We start from the raw sequence: 14,380 nt of genomic DNA, 5'->3' as shown, positions 1-14,380 counted from the left end.
ATACTATAGAGACCCCTGTGTGCAGGATGGAGCCAGGGGTGAACAGAAAGCAAGCGAGACTGAGTTCTCTCCTGTCACCTTCCAGAATAGACCTCTACATAACCAAGAATTCCAAAATCAAACTTTGTCTTCTGTGTCTTATGCAAATATATTCATCAAGTGATCAAGAATATATCTCATTTAACAGTTTACTGCCTCGCCATTGCTGAGGCTGGCTTTGAACTTGTGATCCTCCTTGTTTCAGCCTCCCAAGGTGTTAGGATAACAGGTGAAATTAAGTATGGAGGCAGTCTAAATGTCCATTAGTGGATAAATAGATAAGGAAAATGTGCTGTGTGGGTGTAACAGAATATTATGCATATATATAATCAAATATTCAGCTTTAAAAAAGAAGAAAATTTTGCCATTTGTGACAATATGGAGGAAACTGGAGGATATTACACTAAATGAAATAAGCCAGATGCAGAAAGATAAGTTTTGCATAAGTTATCTTCTATGTTGAATCTAAAAATGTTGTAGTCATAGGAACAGATAAGAGTGCTTACAGGGGCTGGAGAGGAGGATATGGGTAGATGCTGATCGAGAGGTACAGTTTCAGAAATGTAAATACATAAATTATAGAGTAGCTGTTCAATCACACGAATAGGGTTAACAATATTATATTGTACAGTTAAAATTTGCTGGAAGGGCAGATATGACGTGCTCTAACCACATACATAAAAAATGATAAGGGCTTGAGATGATGAATGTATTAGTTGGTTTGATCATGATCAATGCTTCACAGTGTATGCCTATTGCAAATTACCATTTTACTGCTGAAATGTAAGCAATTATTCATTGTCAACTATACCTTAATAAAGTCGATAAATGAATTTATTGGAGAGATTGAAACATTTAAAAAATAATATATGTAGCATTCATGGTTTACTTTTATTTAAAACATGACATTTGAGTAAGTCAATACATAAATTTATAGAAGTTTAGATTGTTCTCACATAGATCTTAGACATATCTTGTAAGGTTAATTCTGAATATTCTTAGAGCATGTAGCACTATCTTGGGATGGTGAGTTTTAAATTTCAATGAATATTTAAAGCTTCCTCTTCTTGTTCCCATATAAGTAAGAAAGTATTCTTTGGGTTATGTTTCTAAAACTACATTGGTACTCAAACATTTTGAAGGAGCTTAATATTTTAGTTCCCTCTATTTTTAGATTTTACTAGGAACTTAGAGTTTCTCTGGGCTTTTCTAGAGTCACAAGAAAGGAATCTTTCTCTTTCACATGCGTGGTGTCCAATAGCACAACTCACAACATTCTTCCTATGGAATGAAACAGTTGATAATTACTAAGATGGGCTGGAGAAAATTATTTCAGGGAAGCTTGCAGATACCTTGATGAATATGTCCATTTTCTTCAATAGGTTCACACCACGCAGATGAACCCATCAAATCATTCCCAGGTGACGGCATTTGTTCTACTGGGGCTTTCTCAGGTATGGGAACTTAGGTTCTTCTTCTTCATTTTCTTCGCAGCTGTGTATTTTATGACTGTCACTGGAAATCTCCTCATTGTGGCCATAGTGACCTCTGATCCACGCCTGCACACAACCATGTATTTTCTCTTAGGTAATCTTTCTTTCTTGGATTTTTGCTACTCCTCTATCACAGCACCCAGGATGCTGGTCGACTTGCTCTCAGAAAACCCCACCATTTCCTTCTCTGCCTGCCTGACTCAGCTTTTCTTCTTCCACTTCGTTGGAGGCATCAAGATCTTCCTGCTGACTGTCATGGCATATGACCGCTATCTGGCCATTTCCCAGCCCCTGCGCTACACGCTCATTATGAATCAGACAGTGTGTGGGCTCTTCATGGCAGCCTCCTGGGTGGGGGGCTTCATCCACTCCATTGTACAGGTTGCACTGACTATCCAGCTGCCCTTCTGTGGGCCTGACAAGCTGGACAACTTTTATTGTGATGTGCCTCAGCTGATCAAATTGGCCTGCACTGACACCTTTGTCTTAGAGCTTCTGATGGTGTCTAACAATGGTTTGGTCACCTTAATGTGTTTTTTGGTGCTTCTGGGATCCTACACAGCATTGCTAGTGATGCTCCGAAGCCACTCTCGGGAGGATCGCAGCAAGGCTCTGTCTACCTGTGCCTCTCACATTGCTGTGGTGACCTTAATCTTTGTGCCTTGCATCTATATCTATGCAAGGCCTTTTCGGACATTCCCCATGGACAAAGCAGTCTCTGTGCTGTACACAATGGTCACTCCCATGTTGAACCCTGCCATTTATACCCTGAGAAACAAAGAAGTGATTATGGCCATGAAGAAACTGTGGAAGAGGCAGAAGAATTTTATTGGTCCCCCAGAGCGTTGACCCCCAAGGTTAGCAGAGACAGGGTTCTGAGAATCTGAGAAATGCTTCGCTGTACTGACTTGCTTGAGAAAACCCATACAGTAGATAAAGCTCCTTCCCTATTGCTTGTCCATTGTTTAGAATCACAATTTCTGGTGACATAACTTTTAGCCAATCTAGAACATGGGATGCCGTCTAAAAAAAAGTCTCCAAGTTCCATACAGAAGTACCATATGGTTCAGAGAGCACCTTCCTAGATGAGCATGTTGGCCTTGCCAAGAAATTTCCAGCTGCAGTATGCATGGAGGTGGTAAACCTGGGGTCTTTCTTGCTATCAGTTCTTGGACACAAAACATATTTGAAGAGCTCAAAACACTTGACATCTTCCTGGAGATAGGATGGGATATGAAGGTTAAAATAAAAGTGGGATCCTGATTTCAAGAGACTGACTAAATGTCTGTCAATGAAGAAGAAGAAAATTATGTCCATCAAATTAATTTTTTCCTCAGAGTTTCTCAAGGACATTGTTGCTATCATCATTGCAATTATTGTCATAGTCTTCCTCTTCATCTTCTTCATCTAAACAGAATTTGGTAAGAGCTTATTATGTCAGGCATTATATCAAGTGATTTATATTTATATTTATTATTTATTTTAACTCTAACATTCTTATGAATGTCTCATCCTCATTTTAAAAGATGGGTCAATTGTGGGTTAGAGACACTTAAATAACTTATTGAAGGCCACAGAGAACATTTCTGGAACCCAATGTACATATGTCTACATAACTTTGAAGCCCAAATTCTAGATAATGTCTAATCTTCTTCATGCTCCTAAAAGTCAGTGTCTCTTTGTGAATTTTTGTTGATTAGACTCACATCATGAGTAGAATTGGACTTTTAAATTGGACTAGGTCAAGTGTGGTTGTGAGAGTCAGGCAGGTTGGAAATTGGAATATGGGCAGATAATTCATGGAGAAATGGACACATGAAAAATGTGGAATTGGAGAAGGAGATGTAGAGAATTAAGGGGGAATTTTCTTGAGGGGACAAACATCCAGAAGACTTGTATAGATGAGTAGTTTTTTCTATACCTTTGCTCAAAAACTCATTCTTACATTCAGCTACCTTTTAAGCTTTGCAGAACCACAGATGACTGCTTTGACAGTATTTCATCCTCTGGTTCTTAAATAGCTTTAGCTTAAGAAGTGATAGAAAAATGATTATAGACTTCTTTCATCATCTCTATATCCTTTTCTAATATCTTATTCTCTCCTTGATTCAGATTGCTATATATGCTATGACAAAGTTTGTCAATCAAATCTCACCGGAATTGTGAGGGTTGTACCTTTTTATCCCCACATGCATACATAAGAATATTTGTAAAAATAAAACAAGCAAGGTTTTGCAAATTTAACTTTTTGACTGATTATAATCAATCAGTGTTACCCTTCATGGAATCTGTCATCTTTGCATGATGTCATTGTTCTTCACTTATGTTTTAATAAGTCACTATAAGAAAAGTTGCTTCCCATAATACAGCCAACTGAGAAGAAATGTTTAGATACAAGGACTAGAGCATGGGTCAGTGTCCAAATAGAAAAGGCCTAGGATTAGAGAAAAGGGAGTTGGGATATTAAAGTAAAGGACATGACAGAGTAAACACTTCATCTGTTAAAGAGAGTGCACATTAGTGGAAAGGGAGTTTTAGAGTTACAATACCTAAGTCAGAGTTCTTTTCTCATGGCATGTACTTGAAGTAGAGCCACATATTTACTTAGACAAAATCATGTGTGCAAGTAAAATGTAGTTTCTTTATTTTTAATAACTGATATTATTTTCTTTACAAGGATTATTTGGCTGGGCAATTGAGGAAAATTAGGCACATCTAGTACACTTACTTCTGTATATAAAATCACACAGTTCTTTTAAGTAGATGATCATTTTCTTTACAAAATAAATCAGGCTTTAGGATTCTGCCATCTGCCTTCTGGCCTGAGCTGCCTTTTGGATTCACAACTAGACCTGAGAATAGTTCTGTCTCTGTGTTGGCCCTGGATGCTCATGACAAGGCTTGAAGTTGGGTTTCTCTGTTTGGTCAGGGCCTGGTGATGCTCCAGTTCCAACAGTCTCATCTATGCTTTGCTTTGGGTTAAGACCAATGATGAGTCCCTTGACTTTCTCCATCATTTCCTGGCCACAGTCTTCATTCTATAGGGCGCAATCATCTTCCCCCTGTCACTGTGACACCCATGATAACCCCATTGATGTGGTTCAGACTACATCTGTACACTGCCTGTGGGCAGGTACAGTCAGTCATGTATTCTGTGTCTCATAGAGACCCAGAGTGGCCCTTCCTTTTCCTCACCATCCTGTTTCTCTTAGATGACTTTAATTATACCACATATCAGCTCATTTGGTGGACAGCCTGTGGGGTGAGTTCATTCAAGATGTCTTTCTGTGGTGCAAGAGAAGGTCTCCTGACCTTGGCATTCTCCTCAGTGCCACCCCAGAGGCAGTAAAGGAGCACCAAGAAGATCTCTGATCATCCACTCCCCTGTCCCTTTATTCCTTTATTTATTTTTATCATTATCCTTTCTCTTCTTGTTTTACCATGATCTTCTTTAGGTAAAAATATACGTTCTAGTAAGTTATTCAGGCCTTGACACTTGTGTGTTAAAGTGACATTAAAGGGAAGAAGAAAATCCTGTCTTTCTTAGCCAACAAACAAATTTCTTGACTATTTTCTTGATATAAATTGCAAGTCTCAAAAATTACTGATGTCTTCTTTGGTCCTGTTCTCTCTTTATGTACCTTATGGTAAAATTTTTGGAGTATAAAGCTTAATGGATACCTGATTTAAAGAGGCAATTTAAATGCTTTGATTTATTATGCACAAAGTATTTTCCTTTTGGACTACTAAATAGTTCTTATAGACTCTACAATCAATGTGTCTGAACAGAATAGGAGAAGTTATAGAAAAGCACAGAGATTATTAGAAATTGAACAAAATGACTTTTCTTCAGTGTTTGTGCCTGTTTGAACTAAAAGTTTATTTAACTTTTTTCAGTTTGCAATGAAACTTAGGATGCTGAAAAATCTAAATAGAGTTATAATCATTGAAATGATAAGATTTTTTAACAAAATATAGTTCTTATTGAACCAACCAAAACATTACAGAAATGATAGGATTTTAAAGCTGCTTGACACAGAGTAGTTTGTTTATCCTTTCTTTATTCTGAAAATGAAATCTGATTTTCCAAGATTACTTGATTTAATTTGTACACCAAAATGGCAGATCAATGTCCAAAAGGCTGTTACCTTCCTATTATTGTTCCTATAAAAATAATTACCTAGAGTCCTCCTAAAATAGATCAATATGGCTCAGGTGGCCCAATGGGCACTGATAATGATTGGAATTTAGGACTGTAGATGAATCTGGAACAGGCTATTTGTTCATGTCCTTGGCACATGCAACTTAAAAGCTAACTATGTTCAGAGTGTTATAGTTCTTCAATTAACTTGCTTTAGGTGTGGTGAAATTTATAGTCTTTCCTGCAGTATAAAATAAAGTATACTAACTTAGCCTCAGTTTCTCATACTTAGTATGTATAGTGTCAGAGTCTACATCTTTCTCTCTCTCTCCCTATCCAGATATATTTTTACATATCACCTATCTATCTACCTATCTTGTATTCATCCATCCATATTATCACTAATATAATACTAATGATGGCACTTACTATCAGAATCTAAAAGTGAAGTGTGTTTGAACAGACCTAGATATAATCTGCACTCTTTTAAAAATCATATAGAATTACAGATTTCCAGAGCCAAACATAATTTCTCTTATCTAACTTAGGGTTCCATAGATGAGTTTAAGTGTTCCATAAACAACTTGAAATCCTTTGCTAAGTTTTAGGTCTCTATATAATATTTTGGAGAGAAAAGAGGTTATAAATTTCATGAAATTCTCAAAAAAGATATGTGAGGGGCTGGAGTTGTGGCTCAGTGGTAGAGCGTTTGCCTAGCAGATGCGAGGCGCTGGGTTCGATCCTTAGCACCACATAAAAATAAATAAAATAAAGATATTAAGAAAAGATATGTGATCCCCCCAAATATTAAAAGTTATGTTATTCAGTTCCTTTATTTTACACATGAGGAAGACAAGGAAAAACAAGAAAGAAAATTGTATTCTTAAGTATAATGCTAGTGTTGTGCTTGTTACTATGATCTATTAGTGAAGTGTGTTTTAAGAGACCTAGATATAATCTATAATTCTTTCAGATCATACAAAATCATAGATTACTAGAACTCCAAACAGTTTCTCCTATCTAATTTAGGGTTCTGGAGATGCACAGGGCCTGCAAATGGCTGTACCATTCTTACTAATTGGAGCTTCTCAATATTAACAGAGCTGCATTGACTAGGTCCTGCTCACCTTTCCATCCCTGTGTTTTCCTTCACTTTGCCTCATATGTGATCATACTGTACTTTGAGTTTCCTAAACATGCTTGAGGCCCTCTGAGTCTTTGTACCTACAGCTTGTGCTGCAGGAGACACTGGTGGCTCCTTTCTTCATCTGGCTTATTTCTACCAAAATTAAAGAACCACTTTTCACTGCAGCCAGAACTGGCTTTCTCAAATCAGAGGTTCTGGTGGTCTTGTTTGTAGCCCCTGTTCTAGGAGAAGGAGTCCTTACCAGGCCTCTTATCTCTAAACTCTAAGTTGCAATTTCCATGTTTAGCCTACCCTGGTTGACAGTGTGATTTGTGGGACGGAAGCAGTGACGGTACCCTTCAGCATACACGTGGAAAAGGATCTGCCTCTCTGCATTGAGGCCACACACTGCTGCATGCTCTCAAATTCAAATAGTCCACCTCAGAAGGAGTGTGTCCTAATCAGAATTCTAAAATTTTGGCCAATTGGGTTTGGCTTCTCTGTGGGGGTGTGGAGACATTAGAAGAACTACAGGCAGAATGATGAGAGTTAACTCTGATATTTCTTACTGTGTATTCATTCAGACTAGCTGAGCAAGTTGTAGGGCATTGCCTGAGTCTTTTAAAAAATTCTAGCACATTAAAAATATTTCCAGTAGATATTTAATTTCCCAATTTAATAGGGATATTTCCTTTTACTTGTGACCCACATAGTTTCCTGGAAACAGTGGACCAGTGCCACCTCAGGGCATCTCTCAGCACCTGCTTCACCTTGTCATTGCGGAGGCTGAAGATAAATGGGTTCAGGAGAGGTGTGATGATACAATTCAGGACAGAGACACCTTTGTTGAGCAGCATGGACTGAGCCTCTGACAAACGGATGTAGAGAAAGATGGAACTGCCATAGAAGATAACCACCACCGTAAGGTGTGAGGCACAGGTGGAGAATGCTTTTCTTTTCTCGGCAGCTGTGGGGGCCCTGAGGACAGTGGCAAGGATAAAGGCGTAGGAAACTGAGGTCAAGGTCAGAGAGCCCAGTAACACCAATGAAGAGAGCAGGAAAGCCACCAGCTCCAGCAGGGAGGTGTCCCCACAAGAGAGCCTCAGCAAGGGCCAACTGTCACAGAAAAAGTGGTCAATCCTGTTGGGGCCACAGAAAGGGAGGCTGACCATGAGGATGGTGGGGCAAAGTACCCAGAGGAACCCAGCTAACCAGGAAGCCAGCACCAACTGGGAACAGACATAACCACTCATCAGAGTCTCATAGTGGAGAGGATGGCAGATTGCCAGGTAACGATCCAGAGACATGACTGCTAAGAGGAAGAAGTCGGCAGTGCCTAGGAGGAAGTAGAGATAGGACTGGATCATGCAGCTGGCAAATGAGATGGTGTGATCCCCTGTGAGGATGATGTTAAGCATCTTGGGAACCACAACAGACACCAGCAGCAGCTCCAGGAAGGAGAGGTTCCTCAGGAAGAAGTACATCTGTGTGTGCAGGCAGTGGTCCATCCAGCTGAGCACTATGATTAGCAGGTTGCCTGTGACTGTTACAATGTATGTCACCATCAACCCCAGAAACAAAAGCATCTGCAGGATGTGGTTACTGGGAAAGCCCAGTAGGACAAATCCTGTTACCTGAGTCCACTTTCCAGAGCTCATCTCCAGTCACCTGCTAGGAAAATGAAACACAACTTTATAAAATGGTCTACAGCTATCAATCATCATTTTATCAATCAATAAAATTATACAGACTACTTAATTTTGTCTTATATTCTGGAAATGTATTGATTCATATTTCTGTCTAAGTGGTTTACAAAAATAAACCAATTATGATAGCAGGCAGTTAGTAATAAATAACATGGATGGTATTGAACACCAGTTTTGTATTTGGAAATTTATGTGCAGTATCCCCTCTTAGCTACCCTTAACATTATGTTTTATCATTCTCAAGTAAGAAAAGGATGACTAAGGAAGTTTAAGTGACTCTTCAATGAGCAAAAAGGGAGCAACAGGAAAGGCAGTTTCCTAGGCAGCCTCTGTGAGTCTAACACACTTGCTATTTCCATTGTTTGACTTAAGCAGAGAACCACATTCCTAGATAGTATGTCCTTGGAGGAATCTGCTGGAATAGAGGGATCAGGGAAGAAGTTGCAGAGGAAATGTACCATGAGGAAAGTTTTGCTTATTCCAAGAACTGTTTCAGTATTTATGGCATTAATATGTCTTGGCATAACATAAAATAACATTTTAAAAATTTGGGCTTTTGTGTCCTTGGAGATTTTATCTTCATTAATCAACTAGGAAACCATATAGATTTGGACAGTACAAAGCTCTAATTCCATTAATAAGTGTTATTTTTCTCCACTCCCAGACTTTTGTAGGTTATAAGAAATCTCTCCTCCTGGTGTAAAATGTACTAATCTCAAATGCAACTCTTCTAAACATTCAAGTAGCATAAAACAGAGAGAAAGCAGGAATGGTACCAAAAAAGATAGAATGTATCAATTGCTTCCTCAACTTTCTGCCTTACTTTGGTGATGAATTTATTTTGTCCTTGGAGTTTTGGGAGTCTTGTGAAATTTATCTACATGTTTTGAAGGATTAGGTTTCATAAGACATCTTGGTTCCAAGATTCTTTTCTTACATCTCGCCCTAAATACTCAGAATTGTATAATTCTTGCCTATCAATTAGGGAAAAATGTTGTCAAATATTCTAAGAGAAAAATAATGAAAGTCATCATCAAATTACTATTTGACAAGGAATGAAGTATGGAGAGTTGTGACAAAGTTTAATACAGATCATCTATTAGTACAGAATACTAATGTTAAAGATGAGAACCACACATTTTCTCATTGTGCCTAAAATCATTTTAACAGAGAATATTGACTGAGGTAAGGAATCCTTCTTCAATGATGAAGAGAGAGGACTCAGGGCAAGTTCTCTCAGTATCAGTTTTGGCAGAAATAGGTCCTGGGACTTAAGTAGCTAGCTAATAATAAAACTTCATTTTGCTGGAGTCTGTATGTATAAAATCAAAGAAATACCTTAATGACACTCCAAGAAGTTTGCCTGAGCCGTATTGTAGGGTAACAGTCATTTCAAATAAGGAACATGTGCTACTGTGGCTATTTCCAAAGTATGGGATAAATATTATTAAAAGTAACTTATAAAGTCTAGCTGTCAGTATCATTTTCTGGTTATTATAAGATATATAAACTAGAGTCTGAAATCCAGCATTCCTTTAAGAGTTTAACCCGAATAATCACAAGTTCCCAAAGACCTTCCTCAATTGACTAGCTGTATCTCATATAAATCTAGATAATAGCAATATCATCCCTGTACATACATGTTTAAATTTTGTCATTTTGAACGTCAAAATAATCTTGTTGATCAGGTTACTTAATAAGTAGGACAATTTACCAAACGCCCCACAATTATATGCTGTTTGTATTCTTGTTGGAAATGCATTCTTGTTTATATGCATTTTGCATTAAAAATACTTCTTGACAAGATGAGGATCAGTGAAGGGAATTAGAACTATGAGGGACACACACATATTTTTATTCAATCAACATGACTTACACAATTAGGTAGCTACTATTATTGTCTACAAATGAACAAGATGGAATATAGCAGTTTTAAGTAAAACACACACACACACACACACACACACACACACACACATACTCAGGTAGAACCAAGTTTCTGACTACAGCACAAACTTACAATCATCGTATGTATAACTATGAACCTTGAACCCACTGGGGAGCAGGTTGTGGATCCTGATTTGGATATTGCATTCTTTCTTGGTTAAATCACTTAGCAACTACACAAGGCAGGCATTATTATTTTCTCCATTCTATAGACAAGAAGAAAGTACTCACATTAGTAAGTAGTGGAATTATTGATTACAATTTTATTCTGATTTCAGTGCCTGCACTTTTAACCTAAAACTATTGTCTTATATGAGAGTTATTTTATGTGAGAATACAACTAACTGTGCAGTTGCCTCAGAGCAACAATAATACAAATTTAATATCAAATTCTATTTGTTACCTTACTTCATTTGTCAGTTGATGATAGGAGTTTTTCACAGAGTAATTAATCGAGTAGTTTGAAGATTTGATCTTGAAAAAGAGAAAACATTTTCCAGATTTTCTTCCAGAGCAATGACAGGTAGAGGTTATGACCTAATATGCCTTCTCCACTCTCAGAAGATGGATACCTTACCCTCATTAGATCATAGAAACTTGTTTGTCCTTGTCCTCTATGTTCTGTCACAGGCTACATAAATTATATTACATAGAAAGGGACAGCATTCTGTCTGGATGCAAAGATAAAGTAGCAACCATGATTTATTTATAATCACCAATTCTTTATAGATCTGGAATCACAGAAGTACCTGCCTATTTTAATAATCTCCAGTAAGTATTCCCTCATGGAATTTTGCTTCTTACCCTAAGTCTGATGGATTATTAAAACCCTTCTAGAAGGTGGAGCTCTCCCAGCAGGGCTCACCTTAAACTTGTGCTTATCAGACCCTTTGTTGATCCCTTCATCCTCAGAGACCACTTACATTTGGACCTCTCTCTCTGGCTGAATGATGTGTGCTAACGTTGTAATCTCTGTGTTAGTGTCCTTCTCATGTTAAAGCCGTCCTGTGCTATTTGTAAGACCATTACTTGGTTTCGCTTTCCTCTCTTTAGATATACTCCTAGTGTCTTGAAGTTTGTATAAAATTAGCATCTTATTAATCAAGTGTTATTGATTTTTTTCCTGAGAGTGTGGAAAACCTGCATCAGAATTGCCCAGTTTGTTTCTTAGAAATGCTGATTTCTAGCTCCTACCCATAAATATACAATCATTCTCTAGGGTTAAGATCCAGGAATATAGATTTTTAACAATTTCTTTGGGTTCTTATTATCTTAAAGTTTGAAGAATACTGTTTTAGAAAGGAAGAAAAATATAGAACAGGTTTGCGTATGATTAGGGTAAAGGAATGAGTTAAACGGGAGATGAAGATACAGAAGAGCTCAGCTATGTGAAGCCTTGTTTTCTAAACTAAAAATATTGTCAACTTTCTCATGTGGTGATACAACTGACTTTAAAATGCCCTAGAGCAGCAATAAATCTAGGCCTTTGAATTCTCATTACATTACAGATGGCTGTCTTGCACTCCAATATCCCCGTGGGTTTGCAGAGATTACTCTTTTTAGGGGCTAGCTAAATATCCCTATAAAGGTAAGACAGAACACCTGCTGTGTGCCAGGTTCTACTAGGATATTGAAGATACAAAGTTGAATACTGTAGGAGCCCATAGTGTAATAAGGATTAGATCTATGCAAATGATAAATTTCATCAGAACTCAATAAAGGCCATACTAAGAGTAAAACCAAAGTCTTATGGGGGCAGAGTAAAGAAATGTACACAGTTTGTTTGGGGACAGCATGAAATACTTCATAGTATTTCATAAAGAGATTGGTGACATTTAATTGGGTGCTTAAGGATGAATATTTTCACATGAAGAAGGGAAGTGAAGGCTGGGTATGAGAGCACATGCCTGTATACCAGTGACTCAGGAGGCTGGAAGCAAGATGCTCGTAAATTTGAGGCCATCCTGGGCAACTTAGACTCTGTCTCAAAACAAAAAACAAAAAGGGCTGGAGATACAGCTCAGTGGTAGAAGAGCACCCACAGGTTTTACCCCAGAACAAAACAAAACAAAACAAAAAACCAAGTGAGCCTTTTAGTTTTAAAGTAGCAAATCACAAAACTGTTTTTTTTTTTTAGTTTTTCAATAGGGAAATGAGATTATGAAGATTATAAAATTACTGTTCAAAATATACGTACGTCATAATTATTACATAAGTACATTCTGCTTAAAGGTAGCAAGAACAAACATACAGTTTGGACAATATGTATGCTTAATTTAATTAAATTCAGTGGGCTTACAGGCTCAGAGCATAAACAGAGTTGACCCTGGAGATAACAGAAATTTATACTTTACCTTTGGATCTTTCCCATTGCTCCCAGTAGTGCTACAACCCTTATATGATATTCTTTATTTTAAGTAATTGTAAAATAACATGATTAATATAATTTAAAAATATATGAATATTTTACAGGTATTACATATAAACACTTCAAGTGTGTGTGTATATATATATATGTGTGTGTGTGTGTGTGTGTGTGTGTGTGTATGTATATATATGTGTGTGTGTGTGTGTGTGTGTGTGTGTGTGTGTGTATACACACACTGTTTTGGGATGGGGATGTTTGTCTTGTGCTCTCTCAATTATAATAGATCACCAGTTATTCCTCTGCATGTAAAACTTGATCTTCACATGAAATAAGTTTTCTGAAAGCTGGAAGCTTGGTGCTTTGGCCCCTAATAAAATAGAAAGTTGTAGGCTCATTTTCTGGGTATTTAAAAGATGAAAATAAGGTCTCTGCATAACGTCATCCTGTACTTGGTGTGCTCAAGTGTTGATCTGTGTAGAACCCAACAACTAAAGAGATGGAGAGGTCACATCCATATCTCCTATCAGTAAACAAAAATTTTATGGCTGTGCACAATTATTTTCAGTAGCTGAAATCCATATGGCTTAAAAAACAGAATAAAGAGAACACCTCAATCCCAATGATTAAAGCTCTAATTCAGGATTAAGGCTAAGTTTTAGGCATACAAATTTATTTGAGATGAGAGTTTGATTAGTTGACTCCTCTACCTGTTCCAATGCTGCATTTCATAGGCTCCTTTCCTGGATCTGCTTGAAGAATGTGCACTCACACTACACAAATCCTGTTATGATCAGTGAAGCACACATAGAAGGGTTCTTGCACCAAGGGGTCCTTTTGCTTCAAGTAATACCAAGTAAAACTCCTTAATGGTGTTGAAAGAGAAGTGACTACAACTTTGCATAGTTATTTTTTCCACATCCAATTAAAATTGACTTAAAGTTGCTTTAAAGATAAATCTCAAAAGGAAACAACTTTGGACAAAGCTTACTAAAAATATCAAAGTAATTAGTCCTTCAAGGATTTAGGGGATGAGATGTTTGAGATTTGAGATTTGTTGTAGAGTGGCAACTACACTTTTTCAAACAAAAGGCTGAGCTATCTCTTGGGTAATAAGAATAGAAGAAAATTTGTTATTGAATTCAAACTTTGGAATATTCCCTTAATTTAAAAAAAATAATTATTTTTAAGTTGTAGTTGGACACAATACCTTTATTTTATTTATTTATTTTTATGTGGTGCTGAGGATGGAAACCAGGGCCTTGAATGTACTAGGCAAGTGCTCTACTACTGAGACACAATCCTGGCTGAATTCTCTTAAATTTGTGAGTGACTTAATGAGACCTTGGTTATCTTGACCATGTAATGAAATAATAAAAATTAAGTGTATAAGTTTTAGTCAGTTTTTTTTTGCTAAAAAAATTTTAGAGCAGAAAGAGTTTATTTAGGGGTTCATGGATTCAGAGTTCTCAGTCCATAGGCAGTTGGCTCCATTCCTTGGGGCTTGAGGTAAAGCAGAACATACTGGCAGAAGAGTGTGGCAGAGGAAAGTGGCTCAGGACA

General features: G+C 37.3%; 2 protein-coding genes across 3 annotated transcripts; one reads left to right on the top strand and one right to left on the bottom strand.

The window, feature by feature from the left end:
• Positions 1 to 1,436: 1,436 nt before the first annotated feature.
• Or4d5 (olfactory receptor family 4 subfamily D member 5) lies at positions 1,437 to 2,857 on the top strand. 2 transcript variants are annotated; one of them, XM_076843664.1, is made up of 2 exons: positions 1,437 to 2,338; positions 2,830 to 2,857. In XM_076843664.1, exons 1-2 carry the CDS (start codon positions 1,437 to 1,439, stop codon positions 2,855 to 2,857), a joined length of 930 nt encoding a protein of 309 aa, XP_076699779.1. The 2 variants fall into 2 exon arrangements, with proteins under 2 accessions (XP_076699779.1, XP_076699778.1); XM_076843663.1 differs by lacking the exon at positions 2,830 to 2,857 and having other exon boundaries at positions 1,437 to 2,381.
• A 4,604-nt stretch (positions 2,858 to 7,461) lies between these two features.
• On the bottom strand, positions 7,462 to 8,457 carry Or6t1 (olfactory receptor family 6 subfamily T member 1). The gene has a single exon (XM_076841803.1). It carries the CDS (start codon positions 8,455 to 8,457, stop codon positions 7,462 to 7,464), a length of 996 nt encoding a protein of 331 aa, XP_076697918.1.
• Positions 8,458 to 14,380: the final 5,923 nt, after the last annotated feature.

Source organism: Callospermophilus lateralis, chromosome 2 (genome assembly GCF_048772815.1).
Source record: "Callospermophilus lateralis isolate mCalLat2 chromosome 2, mCalLat2.hap1, whole genome shotgun sequence".
In the NCBI taxonomy this organism is placed as follows: Eukaryota; Metazoa; Chordata; class Mammalia; order Rodentia; family Sciuridae; genus Callospermophilus; species Callospermophilus lateralis.
This window is presented reverse-complemented; position numbering and strand designations above follow the sequence as displayed.

Excerpts from the sequence above, each read along its gene's own strand:
- Or4d5 (XM_076843663.1), top strand. The coding sequence starts at position 1,437 with ATGAACCCATCAAATCATTCCCAGGTGACGGCATTTGTTCTACTGGGG.
- Or6t1 (XM_076841803.1), bottom strand. The coding sequence starts at position 8,457 with ATGAGCTCTGGAAAGTGGACTCAGGTAACAGGATTTGTCCTACTGGGC.